Source organism: Hippopotamus amphibius, chromosome 1 (genome assembly GCF_030028045.1).
Source record: "Hippopotamus amphibius kiboko isolate mHipAmp2 chromosome 1, mHipAmp2.hap2, whole genome shotgun sequence".
Taxonomy (NCBI): Eukaryota; Metazoa; Chordata; class Mammalia; order Artiodactyla; family Hippopotamidae; genus Hippopotamus; species Hippopotamus amphibius.
This window is the reverse complement of record NC_080186.1, coordinates 221,110,424-221,127,571: the sequence shown is the minus strand read 5'-3', so window position 1 is coordinate 221,127,571 and position 17,148 is coordinate 221,110,424. Positions and strand designations below refer to the sequence as shown.

At 34.6% G+C, this 17,148-nt stretch overlaps 1 protein-coding gene across 8 annotated transcripts in view; it reads left to right on the top strand.

The window, feature by feature from the left end:
* Positions 1-17,148, top strand: part of RAD17 (RAD17 checkpoint clamp loader component) — a 40,744-nt gene that overhangs the window by 5,532 nt on the left and 18,064 nt on the right. For 3 of the 8 annotated variants that reach the window (XM_057741724.1, XM_057741682.1, XM_057741716.1), the window contains exons 2-10: positions 1,195-1,298; positions 3,184-3,441; positions 3,971-4,054; positions 6,894-7,050; positions 9,145-9,281; positions 9,770-9,822; positions 9,911-10,036; positions 10,138-10,207; positions 15,745-15,856. In XM_057741724.1, coding sequence (XP_057597707.1) covers positions 1,257-1,298; positions 3,184-3,441; positions 3,971-4,054; positions 6,894-7,050; positions 9,145-9,281; positions 9,770-9,822; positions 9,911-10,036; positions 10,138-10,207; positions 15,745-15,856 — 1,039 coding nt within the window. In that variant the 5' untranslated portion in view covers positions 1,195-1,256. Of the gene's footprint in view, positions 1-13; positions 325-1,194; positions 1,299-3,183; positions 3,442-3,970; positions 4,055-6,893; positions 7,051-9,144; positions 9,282-9,769; positions 9,823-9,910; positions 10,037-10,137; positions 10,208-15,744; positions 15,857-17,148 lie in introns of those variants that run through there. The other 5 variants (XM_057741732.1, XM_057741689.1, XM_057741708.1 and 2 more) reach the window with 4 other exon arrangements.

The following is a 17,148-nucleotide window of genomic DNA, read 5'->3' as shown; positions in this document are numbered from 1 at the left end:
TATATGTCCTAGAGACGCGAGCCCGTCTCTACCTTCACGCCTTCCCCGACTCTCGTGGCTCCTCCTCCCGACCTGCCCGGCCCATCTGGAGAGGAGATGGGTTGGGGGTGCGGAGCTCTGGCCTGAGGCCGGGGCTCGCGAGCCCATCTCGGCTCTCTCCTACCTAGCCGCATTACGTTGAACGAATGTGTGAGCTCAGTATCCCCCGTGCAGTGTGTAGGGTGGTGGTGGGTCTGCCAGAAATACTCTTCCAAGTTCTGTGCTACCTCTGACGTCTCATTTCAGGAACCTGGTATCGTCAAGGACAGTTGTCTGCTTTTTAAAGTAGGTAACTGTCGGTCTTGCTTTCAAAGAGCGACTAGAATTTTGACCATGGCAACAGTCTGCGTTTTTTTATTTCGACTTGACAACTATGTTTACTCAAATAGCTGTTTTTTCCACCTGTGTACCTCTTTGAAACCTCAAAACAAAAACTTCTCTGGTCGTGAACAATTTGTATGTGTGTGTATGGTTTGTTTTCTAGTGTGTGGAAGTGTTTACACATAAATTTTGTGTGACTCCAAACTGTAAAGCTCAGTTTACACGTTTGTAGACCTTAAAAAACTTTCCTTCTGGCTAATTTAAAATTGGTGAGTTCACTAGTTTATGTAAACGTTGAACAACAATGAAAGAAAACAGCGTTACTAAAAAATTTCATAACATTCAAATAAGAACAGTTATAAAAAAAAAGTTCACAGTAAGATGTAAAGTCTTTGTCCAAAGTAAGTGATGAGTTTGAATTCATTGTATAGTGCCTTTTTGTTATAATTTTTGAAATTTTGGGAATTTTTTTGAAATTTTATAATTCGAAATGTGGGCATTTTTAATTTGCAGTATAAAAACTGCACAGAGTTGTTTAATTAATGGCAAAGGATAGGTACACAAACGTGGGGTTTTTCTGTTTTCTCTAATGCATTATTGAGTTCAAATGAAAAACATATCACCACAGATAATCTGACAGTTATAGTCATTGAAAGTAAAATTTATTTTAGCATTTTGATTTCTTGCTGCATGTATGTTTGCTATGTTCTCTTTCACTAGTTCTTGAGCCTTAACTTTATTATGTTGTTGATTTTATCAGTATATATTAAGTACTGTACTTCTGTTTTACAGTTTTTCTTAATTTGAGATTTTGTTCTTTTTCTTTTTCCCTAGCTGAATTATACTTTAATGTACTACAGGTTGTATACTACGGATGGGAACTATTGAAGTTTATAATGTCAAAAACTTCTCTTAGACCAAAGGTATCTTCCACGAAGGTATGATACACTACAATGGCTATGTGATAATTGCCCAAAAGGAGTTATAAATTTTTATATATGTTCCTAATGACTTATTACTGCTATCAAAGTAATGGTGCCCAGTATTTGTTCTAAATAGTGATCTAAAAAGTTTAATAATAAATTGTGAAACAACTGTTCACTGAAAATGCAACCTTAATTTTGAAAAAATGTTTATTAACAATCCCAGTCACAAAGAAAAGGCTGAAAACTCTTGAATGAAGGAGCAATAGAAGAAAAAGAAATACACGAGTTGCAGTTGGTGTTATAGCTTAACAACAAGCCTTGCCTATTAGAAATTATGTGATTCAATGTGCCAGTTCAAAACAAGGCTAGCGGGATGGGATGGGTGTCAGGCAGTAAATGAAAAGTTAGCTGTTTTCCTAGTGGTGGATCTCATTTTTCTCTGACTTTAAGTTAATTATTTAACTTTGCTGTTGTTCTTTCTCCTCCTCTCTCTTTTTGTTTTTTTTAAGTAAGTGAAAATCCACATTTACATAAGAAATAAAACTGTAGAATGTATAAGTAGCATGCAGATTGGAATTGCTAGATCAGAATTTCTATCAAGAGTTTTACTACTAATAATATTTTTATGTACTCTTAAAAACAGAGGAAAGGGGCCAGAATTGTAGTACTAGTGAGAATCTCTTAAAGAGGAGGAAATGAATTGGGTAGCTATGACTGAAATTTTTCTCCCAAAGGTCTTCATTTCTGTACCCACTGCTGAACATAATCCTAAACTCTGTCTTTATAAGAGGAATGAAGTGTGATTTGCATTCATAAAATTCTTAAAAGCCCTAACTTGTTTCTCCTGAGCCTACTTTCAGCTCCAGCCTCTGTTTTGTATTTTTTTTCTCTCAGAAAGGAGCGTTGTCTAATAAATAGTTCACAGCTGTCGCTGAGTATTCTTCAAGAAAAATATAATCTTGTTAGCCAGGCAGGGAATTCCAAAACTCAGTACTAAGCTAGATTTTTTAAGATTTATACTGTTGGAACGTTAAGAAAAGGTCTACTTTTAAAAGTCTATTTAAAAAAGCTTTTTAATGCTTCTAAATATTTTTAGGTTAAAATTGTTTGATTTAGCATTTTTGTCTATGTATTCTTACAAAGGATTTTTTTTAAAAAAAGGAGATGATGCAGGGAAACGTAGAGAGGTCAATGCTTTCTATAGGCCAGAAGACCATGAGATGGAACTTACTGATTTTCCTGCTCTATTAACCTAGTACTCTTTTTCCTAAACAAATCTGACAAATCATCCTCCCTGGAAAGCCTGCCTCCCTTTCATAAACATATTAGTTGCTTCATGAGCTGAAGACAAATATATTCAAGTCATAATTACAAATTATTGATAGCATCAGTATTCTTAGACCTATCTTCGCAAATCTTAAAGCTGATAGAGATTATTTGAATATATGAAATGGCTCGTAGTTTATGGGTGTATTAACCTGGTCAAGGCAGAAGTGCTCTACAAGGTTAAAATAATGCCTTTTTTTCTTTATTCTGTTTTACTTCTTTTTTGGTAGGTAATTTTAATATTTGTGTATCAGTGCTACAAATGAGATTTTAAAGTAACAGTCTAATCTTTATCCTGGGAAGATTATAATTAATAAAAAGAATACATTTGTATTCTATATTCATTGATGTGGTATTCATCATTACCATGGTCAAGTAGATAAGTATGCATTTATACTTATTGTAAAGTAGAAAAATAACTAATACATAGAGTCAGTTTTATTTAAAGAGCTTTGTGAGATTTTTATTTTAAATGTTGCAAATATAAGAATTATTTTAATAGAGTAGTTTAGTTATGTAGGAAATAGATGCAAAAAAATGTAATAGTGTTTACATGGTTTCTTTTTTTCAGGTAACAAACTGGGTAGACCCATCATTTGATGATTTTTCAGAGACTACAAGCATCTCTACTATTACTACCACATCATTAGGTGTGAATAACTCAAGTCTTAAAAGAAGAAAGGTGCCTTCCACATTAGAAGGTAGCAGATTACCAGCTAGGAAAGGAGGAAACCTATCTTCCTCAAAACAGATTTATGGTCTAGAAAATTCAAAAGAATATCTGCCAGAAAATGAACCATGGGTGGATAAATACAAACCAGAAACACAGGTAATAAATGACATACAAACAAATCTACATAATTTAGTGTCAGGAAGGAGAGGGATGTGCATTTTCAGTTATTCATAAAAAGCTTTCCGCCTAAATGAGTTAGGAAAATAATAATAATTTCTAAGTTTTTACTATCCCAAGGCTCAGATTTCCCCAACACTTATTCTGAAGGTATACCATTGGTTGTCTTTGATTTAATTTAACCCCCAACGTAGACTTGATCCATTTAATTTTTTGCTAAATGTAATACCCTTCACAATTTATTTCCTTCCCAAGGTGTATTTCAGGAATTTAAAATACTTTATAATTGCAGATGTGCCTCAAATTTGCATATATTGGGGTCAGTCTAAGAGTAGAATTTTTCTATATCATATAAAGAATTGAATTAAGTGTAATCAAAACGACCTTTTATTACTATATAATGTTACTTGTTTGCTAGTTTTTTCATTAAAAATGTGTAGATAAATCCGTGCTGATGTATCAGAAATTTTTGAATTAAGATGTTTTATTTTAAACTTGAAAATTTTAGCATGAACTTGCTGTGCATAAAAAGAAAATTGAAGAAGTTGAAACCTGGTTGAAAGCTGAAGTCTTAGAAAGGCAGCCAAAACAGGTAACTAGATAAGAAATGCGTTTTAAAATATTTGGCCTCTAATGTTTCTCTGGTTTATAGTTGGTTCTAAGAAGTTAAAAACTTTCATGTTGACTTTGTTCTCCTCAAGTCCAGATCACCTGCAGTAGAAAGCTGTCTGACCTTACTACTTCTGCCTCATTGAAAGACTCAAGAGACTTTGTTTTTCCCTTTACTTGTACCTCTTTTTCCCTCTTATGTATAAAGCATAGTAAACCATTAGAGTGGTAATATATTTAGCGTATCAGATTATCTCACACAGAAGCAAGTAGGCAAGTTACGTATTAGTTTTTATTCTAAATGTAGCCTAAAATAGTCATTCATTTTATGCTGATGTTTTTTTCTTTCACTTCCTAATTCCATAATTACCCTTGACTGCCAAGCTAGAATTTTCTCTCTCTCTTTTTAAACTTTTTTAATTTTGAGATTCTTCAAACATAAAGAAAAATAGAATAGTAAGTGAATAGTCATATACTTGTAATATACCCATCATTTTCCCCTATGAGCATTTTAATTATAAATATTTGACATTTAATTCTCTAATGTTATCTAATGGTCAGTTCATACTCACATTTTTCCAGTTGTATTTTATATTTGGTTTGTAACAACCGCTATCTAATCAAGGACTACCCATTACATTTGATTGTTATATCTCTTAGGGCTTTTAAAATTTAGAACAGTTCCCATCACCTTCTCTTCCTCTCCAAGACATTGACTTACTGAAGAGACCAGGCCAGTTGACATGTGAAAGTCTTGTATTCTGGATTTGTCAGGTTGTTTCCTCCTCGTGATGACTAATTTGTTCTTCTATCCTGCATTTCCTGTAACCTGGAAGTTTGAATCAAGGGCTTGATTAGACTTTGAACATTTTTGCAAGAAGACTTTATAGTCATGGTGTATATTTTATATTGCATTTTATCAGAAAATATGTCTAGTTCTCTTGCTGTCTTTGATGGTAAGCTTGATCACTCGATTAAGGAGGTGATAGTCAAAGCTCTTCATTGTAATTTTCCCTTGCATTTGGCACATAATCTTTAGGGAGATGCTTTGGCAGCATGTAGGTTGTAGGTGTCCAGTTTCCCAGAAGTCTTTCACCTAAGAGATTTAGCATCCATTTTCAGTCCTTGCCTGATTAGTAATTTTGTTAAGATTGTGAAATGTTGATTTTTCTACTTCTTTTATTATTATTTCTATAATTGCTAGCTGGCATTTTTCAATAAAGAAAAGTTTGGCGTCACTAGCTGCGGCTGTTTAGTTACCTTTAAATACATTTCCAACTGGAAAGACAGGATAAATTTTCAGTGGTTTTCTTTAATTTTCAACTTTGAGATGAAGAGTTGGTGTTTTAATTGCCTCCAGTGGTAAACAGATCCTTTTTTGAATCAAGGTTCTTTGTGTCTGGCTTGTGGATCTAACCTTTGGTGTAGAGCTTAGATAATGTATTCGAGATGGATCTTCATTGTCAGCATTGATGTTCCTCTGCTGGCTCATAGAAATTTCTCATCTCTCTTCTCTGAGTACCAATTCTTGCGCAGTTTCTCTGACGCACCTCTTATATCAAAGCTTTTTCTTATTGACTTGTTTGGTCAGGTCTGCTAATGGTTTTGGGGTTTTTTGTTTTTGTTTTTGTTTTGGCTGCATTGGGTCTTCATTGCTGTGCACGGGCTTTCTCTAGTTGTGGCCAGAAGGGGCTACTCTTAGTTGTGGTGCACGGGCTTCTCATTGCTGTGGCTTCTCTCGTTGCAGAGCATGGGCTTTAGGCACACATGCTTCAGTAGTTGTGGCATGCAGGCTCAGTAGTTGTGGCGCACAGGCTTAGTTGCTTTATGGCAAATGCGATCTTCCCAGACCAGGGCTCGAACCCGTGTCCCCTGCATTGGCAGGAGGATTCTTCACCACTGCGCCACCAGGGAAGTCCAGTTTTAACTTTTTTTTAAATCAGATTTACTGTATGAGGGAATGTTACTGAGACCTACAACCTCTAGTCTGTCTTTAGAGTCCTGTCTCTGGTAAATATGTTTCTTAATATACATTTCTTAAAAGAATCTGATATCCAAACAGGTCTTTCCATAAGAATATTATATTTGTAAAATGTTGACGTGTACAGTTCAAAAAGAGGTCTGTATTAAGATTGAATTTTATGAGTTCAGGTAACTTCTAAAAATGCTTGTTTCAGACATTAACTCTAATCTAGCTGAAGTTTTTGTTTTGTTTTGTTTTGTTTTTTTTCACTTATTTTTTATTTATTGGTTGCGTTGGGTCTTCGTTGCTGCCCACAGGCTTTCTGTAGTTGTGGAGAGCGGGGGCTGCTCTTCATTGCAGTGCACAGGCTTCTTATTGCAGTGGCTTCTATTGTTGCAGAGCACAGGCTCTAGGCGCGTGGGCTCAGTAGTTGTGGCTCACGGGCTCTAGAGCACAGGCTCAGTAGTTGTGGTGCATGGGCTTAGCTGCTCCATGGCATGTGGGATCCTCCCGGTACAGGGCTCAAACCCATGTCCCCTGCATTGGCAAGCGGACTCTCAACCACTGTTCCTCCAGGGAAGCCCTGAAGTTGTTTTAATTTGGCTACTGAGTAGTTCTTGGGTGGAACATAATGCAAGAATTGAGGGATTATCAGAAGCTATGCTTAGAAGTTCAGGAAATAAGATTCTCTTATCTAAAGCTGGTTTTTTCCAGCTAGCATTGTGAAATTTAGTCTGCTTATACCAGACATTCAGTAAATATTTGTAGAGGTAATTAATATTTAAAAAGACTATTCAAACATAATATTCTAGCATTCCAGTGATTTTGATTTTTTGTTGATGTTTATATTTGGTTTTAGGGTGGATCTATTTTATTAATAACGGGACCTCCTGGATGTGGAAAAACAACAACTATAAAAATACTATCAAAGGAGCATGGTATTCAAGTACAGGAGTGGATTAATCCAGTTTTACCAGAATTCCAAAAAGATGATTTCAAAGAGCTATTTAATCGTGGTAAGGTTTGCTATGAAGGTAGTGGAAATAGTGGGGAAACTGTGTTTGTAGGAGGTTTGAAACAAGCCCCCCATCTATATCTTTAAGATTTCTAAGACTCTATTGAGTATGTTTTTTAGTTTTTATTTATTTATTTTTATTTAATGGCTGTGTTGGGTCTTCATTGCTGCGCTTGGGCTTTCTCTAGTTACAGAGAGCGGGAGTTACTCTTAATTGCAGTGCATAGTTGTTTTATTGTGGTGGCTTCTCTTGTGGAGCACAGGCTCTAGGCGCGTGGGCTCAGTAGTTGTGGCTCACGGGCTCAGTAGTTGTGGTACATGGGCTTAGTTGCTCCACAGCATGTGGTATCTTCCTGGGGCAGGGCTGTAGAGCACAGACTCAGTAATTGTGACCACAAGCTTAGTTGCTCCACGGCATGTGGGATCTTCCGGGACCAAGGATCAAACCCGTGTCCCCTGTATTGGCAGGCGGATTCTTAACCACTGCGTCACCAGGGAAGCCCGGGTATGTGTTTTTTTGAGAGGAAGGTATATATTGCTGCTCCTACACTAGTTTGGCATTTGCCCACTACCAGCTGCTTCACAAAGTCAGAATAGCAATCAGATGAAACTGTATGGGTGCATTTTCTCACATACTTCCCAGGTTCAGAGAGAAGTAATTTTAGGAAAAGGAAGGAAACGGTCCCTCCAGTAAAGGAGAGTGGGGTGCTTTTAAGGATTAAGTGTTAACTGTTTTCTTAGCTAACAAGCTAATCAGCTTGCATTATTTATGTACTTTTTTCCTAGGCTCTGGGTAGGATATTAGACAGTGTAAATAAACTCTTTTTTTAAATGTAAATCAAGCCTTAAAATATGTTAAAATCACCTGCAAACAAGAGTTTAGATCAGACCTCTTAGAATCAAATCAAAGTATAAGGCAAAGACTGTCTTTGGAATTCAAAAAGGGACTTTAATACAAACATCCAAAAATGATAGTACCATTTTAAAGATGTGGTATGATATAACCTCACATATATGCTCGTAAACTCCAGCATGATCATTTTTAACTTTCATAGCTTTCTTACTGCTGCTTTAGGTTACTAAGCTAGGGGTATCCAGATCTCCTAGGCAATTTTGAAGTGCAAGGGGTTCTGTAAGAAGGACAATTATATTTTCATGTGGAGTATTCCTCAAGATCCTTTCTTTAGGCTCTTTTTTAATGTCCTCTGAGCATACTATATCTTTAGTGTGCATACCCTTATGCTGCTCTATCCCATACTCTTAGAATTTTTAGTGCTTTCTAACAATAACATTACTTTTGACAATCTAGGGAGTCTTTATTTACAGTGTTCTGTGTAAAATATTTCCTCCCTTTTTCCCAAGTTCACTAATCAGTGATTCTGTTTTTGTCATTAAAACTTACTATTAAATTAAAAATTAGCTCATTTATAGTCATGCATTCATTGGGAGAGTCTTTCAAAGTCATAAATATTTTTACCAATTGTATCACTTTTGTAACAGTTGTGTTCTGAAATCAGTTAACTTCAAGTTATGTTAATTCCTACAGAGAAGTTACTATTGTTCATAGTGACTTTTGTCTTTTGAAATGAATATTCTATTTTAAATTTGAACAGTTTTGCCTAATTAAAAAAGTCTAGGACTTGCTAGGTGGCGCAGTGGTAAAGAATCCGCCTGCCATTGCAGGGGACACGGGTTCGAGCCCTGCTCTGGGAGGATTCCACATGCCACGGAGCAGCTAAGCCCATGCGCCACAACTATTGAGTCTGTGCTCTAGAGCCCGTGAGCCACACCTATTGAGCCCATGTGCCACAACTATTGAAGCCCACGTGCCTAGGGCCCATGCTCCACAAGAGAAGCCATTATAATGAGAGCCCGCACACCACAATGAAGAGTAGCCCCCTCTCGCAGCAACTAGAGAAAGCCTGTGTGTGTCAGCAAAGACCCAACGCAGCCAATAAATAAATTAAAAAAAAAAAAGTCTACAATATTGTGTGCTTCTTTGAGTATATATAAATGTATTCATTAATATATATGTATAATATTGATGTGTATATAATTTGTTGAAAATAAAAGTGTTAACTATGTTTCCTTTCAGAATCAAGCTTCCATATATTTCCCTATCAGTCTCAGATAGCAGTTTTTAAAGAATTTCTACTAAGGGCAACAAAGTATAATAAACTACAAATGCTTGGAGATGATCTGAGAACCGATAAGAAGATAATTCTAGTTGAAGTAAGGATAACTTTTGAAATACTGCTGTAACTATTGAGTAAACAGTTGCAAGATATATCTTATGTGATAATGACATTGACTCTCTCCATAGTATTAGTAGTGGTAAAATATAACATAAAGGCTTTGTGTAATAGAAGAAACCTAAAGTTTCTTGCAGTAAACTTGAATAGAGTAGCTATAGGTTAATGAACTTTAAAAATTTAATGGCCTAAGTATAGAAAAGTAAAAAAATGCAAAATGATGTCTTAGTGAAAGTATTGTAACTTTCACTAAGTTAGTAGTGACCCTAAGAAATTTGATCTGAAAATCCCATTGTGAGTGTTATTGTTTAGGATATCAGCTATTTGATGTTTTCCTTAATTTCTATAAAAGTTCTGGTTACAGTACATTGGATAGATAACGTTTTTCCCATTTTGCTAAATATAAATGTGAAAATAAATTTACATGGAAATAAAACTGAGCTCATGTTTATCCTTTGTTTTTGGTAGGATTTACCTAACCAGTTTTATCGAGATTCTCATACTTTACATGAAGTTCTGAGGTGAGTTTAGGTGAAGTTTTCTGAAACTCCAAATTAAATGGCAAGTGGTTTGAATTTCAACATTGCTTGCTATCTTTTGTTATTTTAGGAAGTATGTGCAGATTGGTCGATGTCCTCTAATATTTATAATCTCTGACAGTCTCAGTGGGGATAATAATCAAAGGTTACTGTTTCCCAAAGAAATTCAGGAAGAGTGTGCTATATCAAATATTAGGTAAGAATGAAATTTCTGCTTAAAACTTCATATACATAGTGTATTTTTTAATTAATCATGTAACCACTGTCTTTTTTTTTTTTTTTATAAAACTTTGACAGTTTCAACCCTGTGGCACCAACAATTATGATGAAGTTTCTTAATCGAATAGTGACAATAGAAGCTAATAAGGTAAGTCTTTTAAGAATTGATTGATTTGTATCTTATATTGTAATTATAGAAAGCCAGACTTAAGTAGTATTATATAAACTTGAGGAGTTAGAGACATGAATTATTTCCATTTTTAAAAATAAAATTATACTTTTAAATTAAAATAAAATTTAAATTGTTTTAATTATGCTCATAAAGCATGTCATTTTAGAAAATGTAGGAAATACTGATTTTAAAAATCCTTAACCTTTGTCTACTTTTAAACAACTTTCTTTTTCACATTGAGGTAAATTTCTCTGTGCTTGGCTTAGTGTTCTGAATTGTGTCTGTAATCAAGAAACTGCTTCCTGGCATATAGGTCCATTAGTCAGCAACAGTCCAACTCTACTTTTGTCCTGTTGTCACTTTTTAAAGATTTAATAATTGTTTTGGTAAAAAACCCATCATAAAATTTACCATCTGAATCATTTTTTTCCAGCTTTATTAAGATATAACTGACATAACATCATGTAAGGTTAAGGTGTATGACACATTGATTTTTTTTTTAAGCTCTTTATTGAGTATAATTGCTTTACACTGTTGTGCCAGTTTCTGCTGTACAACAAAGTGAATCAGCTGTATTTATACATATATCCCCATATTCCCTCCCTCCCGTGACTCCTTCCCACCCTCCCTATCCCACCCCTCTAAGTCATCACCAGTCATCGAGTTGGTCTCCCTCTGTCATGCAGCAGCTTCCCTCTAGGTATCTGTTTTACATTTGGTAGTGTATGTATGTCAGTGCTACTCTCTCACTTCGTCCCAGCTTCCCCTTTGCCCCCCATCCCTTGTCCTCAAGTCCGTTCTCTACATCTGTATCTTTATTCTTGCACTGCCACAGGGTTCATCACTACCATTTTTTAAGATTCCATATATGTGTTAGCATACGGTATTTGTTTTTCTCTTTCTGGCTTACTTCACTCTATATGACAGACTCTAGGTCTCTCCACCTCACTACAAATGACTCAGTTTCATTCCTTTTTATGGCTGAGTAATATTCCATTGCATATATGTGCCACATCTTCTTTATCCATTCATCTGTGGATGGGCATTTAGATTGCTTCCATGTCCTGGCTATTGTAAATAGTGCTGCAGTAAACATTGTGATACATGTTTCTTTTTGGATCATGGTTTGCTCAGGGTGACACATTAATAAACTTATGTAATGAAAAATGATTACCACCGTAGTGTTATCTAACACCTCCATCGTGTTATGTAATTACCATTTCTTTTTTGTGGTGAGAACATTTAAGGTTTTTTCTCTTAGCAACTTTCAAATATATAATATGGTATTATTAGCTGTATTATATATTTGAAACATCTTAACCATTTTTAACCACCTAGTCCAATAGTGTTAAGTATATTAACATTGTTCTGAAATAGCTGTTACTTTTAACACATTATTTTTTTCTATCTTTCAAATCAAGATGATGTTAAAATAGATAAAATTTGTATTCCCAGCAGCATGGTTCTAGGGGGCCCTACTTCTATAAATCAACTGTATCTTTCAAATCAAGATGATGTTAAATTGATAAAATTTCTACTCCCAGCAGCATGGTTCTAGGGGGCCCTACTTCTATAAATCAACTGTACCTTACATTCTAATGTTTTTTTTGCAATGCTGGATCACAGGAACTGAGGGAAATCTCCAAGGGAGAGGTTATTTTGAGGATTAAACAAAATAATGTATGTATGTAGAGCACTTAACTGAATAAATAAAATTATTAATAGTGAAATAGTAGAAACACACTAAGTCTAATAATGGAGGGAGCAGTTATTATGGTGGACTATTATGTCATTAATTCGTGTTTTGAAGATATTGGGTGACATGGGGAAATACAATTTAATGTCAAGTTAAAAATAACAAGATACAAAGTTATGTGATAATGCTAACAATAGAAATTATGTTTTCCGCCCTTGACGTATGTCAGACCCTATGCAAAGAATTTTTACACACCTGATCTTATTAAACCCTCACCACAACCATACAAAATTATCCCCATTTTATAGGTAAGGAAACTGAGCTTTGGAGGGAAGTAACTTGAATAATATTCCACGACTATTAAGTATCAGATGAGTTTGAAGTTTTGTTCTGACTCCAGTTCACTATACTGAAACAAAACATGGAATTGTCATTGACAGTACAATGCACATGTATACATAAACCTGTATATACTAGAAGAAATACATAAAAATGCTAAGTGTGATTCTGGATGGTAGGAATACTTGTGACTTTTTTTATTGTCTTTTTGAAAAAAAATCTTTCTATATTCTCTACTATAAGCATGATAATTACAAACTATAGTTTTAAATATTTATTAAGGAAACATTGAAGAAATAGTACAAATAGCATCCTACCACTTTATCACATTACTCACAACTTAATTTTAAGTCTAAGTCATTAAATTGCAAACGGCATTTACTCTAGCAAGTTGTTTTATACTAGTAAAAAGAGATACCATAACTTCTTTGTTATGTAGTTAATATGCTTTACTTTAAATAGTTGACCCGCAAGAATTTTAGAACTAGTATACTTTTGATATCATTGTTGGTATGTTACATCAAAGAAGCAGCAACAAGCACAATATTTAAATACAAAAATAAAGTAAATATAAATCTAAATCTAAAATCAAATGTTATGGTACTGTCTGGGTTCTCCAAGGTTGATAATGATAGTATGAGAAGATTTAAAGAAGAGTTTAATTTCTGATATTCTGTAGCTTAGTTAATTACATTAAGAAAGAGTGTTGACATCCTAAGTGAATGAGTTATAATAAGAAAGAATGTTAAATATCTTAAGTGGTTGTTTTTAAGTTTAAATAAATGTTTTTTCTGTATTTACAGGAAAAAAGATCTTTAGTCTTTTTTGTTATCCTTAGGTATATAAAGTATGGAAGGAACTGATGATCATACATTTCAGCCATATTTGCCATGTTCACAGTAATTAACATCCATAGTATTTTCTTCAGCTACCAAGGATCATAATTTCAAATTACATTTCCTTACTGGCAAATAATCCATATCTAGAATTTTTCAAAAACAAGTACTCCCCTCAGAAGAGTTTTTAAAGTAAATGTATTCACAATAAAAATGAATTTAATCTATAAGAGAAGGCATGAGCAAGAAAATTTTGTAAAAGAATGATGAGGAGAGACTTGCTTTCTAGGTACTGGAACATAATATGAAACTTTAGAAAGTACAGCAGTGTGGTATTAGCACAGTAATAGACAAATGGAAGAATGAAATGAGAAGGCAGCAAAGAAATAGATCAGTATGCGTAAATGAGAATTTTTTATGTAACGGAAGTGGCATTTTACATCACTGAGGAAGGAGAGTAGACTGTTATGATTAATAGGTGGTGTTGAAACAGTTAGATGTTCATACAGAAAAACAAGTTTGCCTCTTTAGTTCATATTATGCACAGAAATAATTTAAACCTTGATTAAATATTTAAATACAAAAATTAGGAGAGTATTAGGAAAAACTACTGACTTTGGGTTGGGCAAAAGTCTTCCTAAGCAAAAAACAAAAACCTGAAAGCCATGGATTTACGTTTAAAAAATGGAAAACTTGGGAAATGACAAAAGGCAGGGTAAGCAAAGATAAAAGACAAGCATGAGCATGGAAGAAAATATTTGCAATTTTGTAACAGAAAAGCACTAACACCTGTGTATATAAAAATATGCCTACCAAAAAAAAGGCCGATAGCAGAAGCCAGTATACAAAGAAATGCAAATAGATGGTAAATATGCGAGGTGTTCAGCCCTACTCGTAATCAGAGAAATTTGTATTTAAACCAGGTAATGTTTTCCACATATCAGGTTACAAAACATTTAAAAGATTTATATATAGGGTTGCCAAAGATACGGGGAAAGTGAACACTGTCACCTAGCATTGCTAGGAAAAATAAAATTGGTAAATGTTGCAGACACTTTGAAGGGCACTCTGCTTCTACAGAAATGTTCATGCATGTTGGAAAAGGTGTACAGTTGACCCTGAACAGCACAGGTTTGAACTGCATGAGTCCACATGTATGTTCATTTTTTTCAGTAGTGAATACTACAGTACTACATGATCCATGATTGGTTGAATCCGAGGATGCAGAACCACGGCTACAGAGGGCCGACTATAAGTTATACGTGGATTTTTGACTGTGAGGAGGGTGGCATCCCTAACCCCACATTATTCAAGGGTCAGCTGTATATATAGTATACATATATAGGTCTGGAATGGTAAAAAATTGGAAACAATGTAAATGTCCCTTCATTGGGGGAAATATTAGTTCAATTACTGTATACCCATAACATTTTTTAGAAATTATATAGATTTAAAGGTACTAACATAGAAAGAGCACAAAGAATGGTATTGTCATAGAATAATACATATAATATGATCTCACTTATGTTTAAAAAATTAACTGTCTGTATATACTTATAGATACTATGTATACTTACAGATACATGTACTTGAAAAAGTGGTCTGGAAAAGTTCCTACTAAAATGTTAACAGTTGTGACAAGGTTGGGATTTGTGGAGACTAAAAAGATAATAATAACTTTCATAAAGAACTTTTGAAAGCGCTTTGGTTAATAAAGTTAAAAATATATGGAAGATTATAGCACAGTACTATTTTCTGTTTTAATAAGTTTTTACAAGATCTGAAATGGGATCATCTGTGAGCAATCACATGAATTCAGCTTAACTCATATTGTCAGTAAACTCTTAGGAGTTTCTGACGGAGAAGAGAGGATAAATTTTTCTTGTCTTATGCTTGATCTACCAAGGGTGTGACATGTGATATATTATATTTACATATATATGCATATATGTGTGTGTGTGTACATGTTTAATGGCATACATAGCTTTAAAAAATATACATGTTCCACATTCCTTAAATAACTATATGAAACATAGGCTTTAAATATGAGTTGATGCAGTTGTGGCTTTTTATTTTTTTATTTTTTTTTTTATTTTTTTTTGGCACACGGGCTTAGTTGCTCCATGGCATGTGGGATCTTCCTGGAGCAGCGATCAAACCTGTGTCCCCTGCATTGGCAGGCGGATTCTTAACCACTGCGCCACCTAGGAAGCCCCAGTTGTGGCTTTTTAATACTCAATAGACTATTAATATGTTGAAAACTCAAGCGTAGGGATTTTCATGTAAATTTCAAATATTTGTCACAATTTTTTGTGTACTTAATTTTATTACATCATATTGTGTTTTGAGGTCTGTGTGTGTGTGTATCTATATATATTTGTATATATAGTGAGAGAGAGAGAACTTCAAACTATAACCTAGTCCAAGTAAAAAAAGTAAAGCAATGTTTTATAACCTTGAAATTTTACCTTAAACTGTGATGTCATTGACACTTGTACCTTCATAAGCAGACTGTTGTTTAACATGTAGGCTTTTTAGCATTCCAATTTGAAAGATTGTAATATACTTCCATTAAGTTTAGTGAAATAGGTGGTTTTGTTTGTTTTAAAAAAGTTTTTTTAATTTTAATTTTTTCATTTTAGAATGGAGGAAAAATTGTTGTCCCTGATAAAGCTTCTCTAGAGTTGCTCTGTCAGGGATGTTCTGGTGATATCAGAAGTGCAATAAATAGCCTCCAGTTTTCTTCCTCAACAGGTAACTGGGAAAGATACACTCTTACAGTATTATATAGGTGACTGACCTTTTCTTAATTGTTCATGAAATGAAATTAAACATTTTAACTTAAAATTGATAAATACTTATCTCCACTTACTATTTTTTTATTGAGACAGTATAATAAAATTATGTATGTACACCTGCATACACACAGCACTGTGAATGTATCACCATATGTATTCATATTTCTGAGACAAAAGCTGATTTATTTATGTGGTTTGCCACTTTACCTTTCAAAGTTAAATTGGAATGCGACTTCCTGGGAGAAAAATCCTGGCTCTGCCACTTTTCAGTGACTTAATCTTGCAAGTTACTTAATCTTTCCATGCCTTTATTTTTTCACCTTTTATATGAGAACCTGTCTCATTGAGTTGTGTGAAGAGTAAGTAAGGTAGTACTTGTAGAGTATTTATTCCAGTGCTTGACACATATTAAGTGCTCAAGTGCCAGTTGTTTGGCCTTTTGTTTTTGTTTTTAATGGCATGTGTTGGGTTGTTGTTGCTGCACGCAGGTTTTCTCTAGTTGTTGCTTGTAGGGTCTACTCTTCGTTACGGTGCTTGGGTCTCTCATTGTGGTGGCTTCTCTTTTTGCAAAACATAGGCTCTAGCCACACGGGCCTCAGCAGTTGCGGCACATGGGCTCAGCGGTTGTGGCCCATGGGCTCCAGAGCGCAGGCTCAGTAGTTGTGGTGCACGGGCTTAGCCGCTCTGCAGCAGTGGGATCCTCCCAGGCCAGCGACTGAACGGATTCTCAACCACAGTGCCACGAGAGAAGTCCCTCAAGTGCCAGTTGTCAATGAATCTAATAATAGTTTATATATGATATGTTTAACAAATGCATTTCCACTTATATATAAAAGGGGTGCCTAGCCATGCTATGGTAAGGAGATAGCCCCACTGATGGCAATGAGTTAACTTTTACTCTTAATGCTCTTAGTTTACTGCACACAGTCTTTATCAGAAAACATTTAACAGGTGACCTACTTGATGCTTAACATTGACCTTAAAAAATTAAAAGCTCTTTGGAGCTCTCAAAATCCACCTGAAATCCTACTTTCTACCAAGTGTAACCTGTTCTTTTAGTTTTATCTTGGTTTTTCAACATAACCATACAGAAATAGACATCTAACACAATTTAAATCAGAATTCTGCTGCTTCTTATAGAAACATAAATGTACGCGGGTGAGTCCAAAATTATCCACACTCTGGCTGTAGAATTTACAGACTTTTTTTTTTTAATTTAATAAATTTATTTATTTATTTTATTTATTT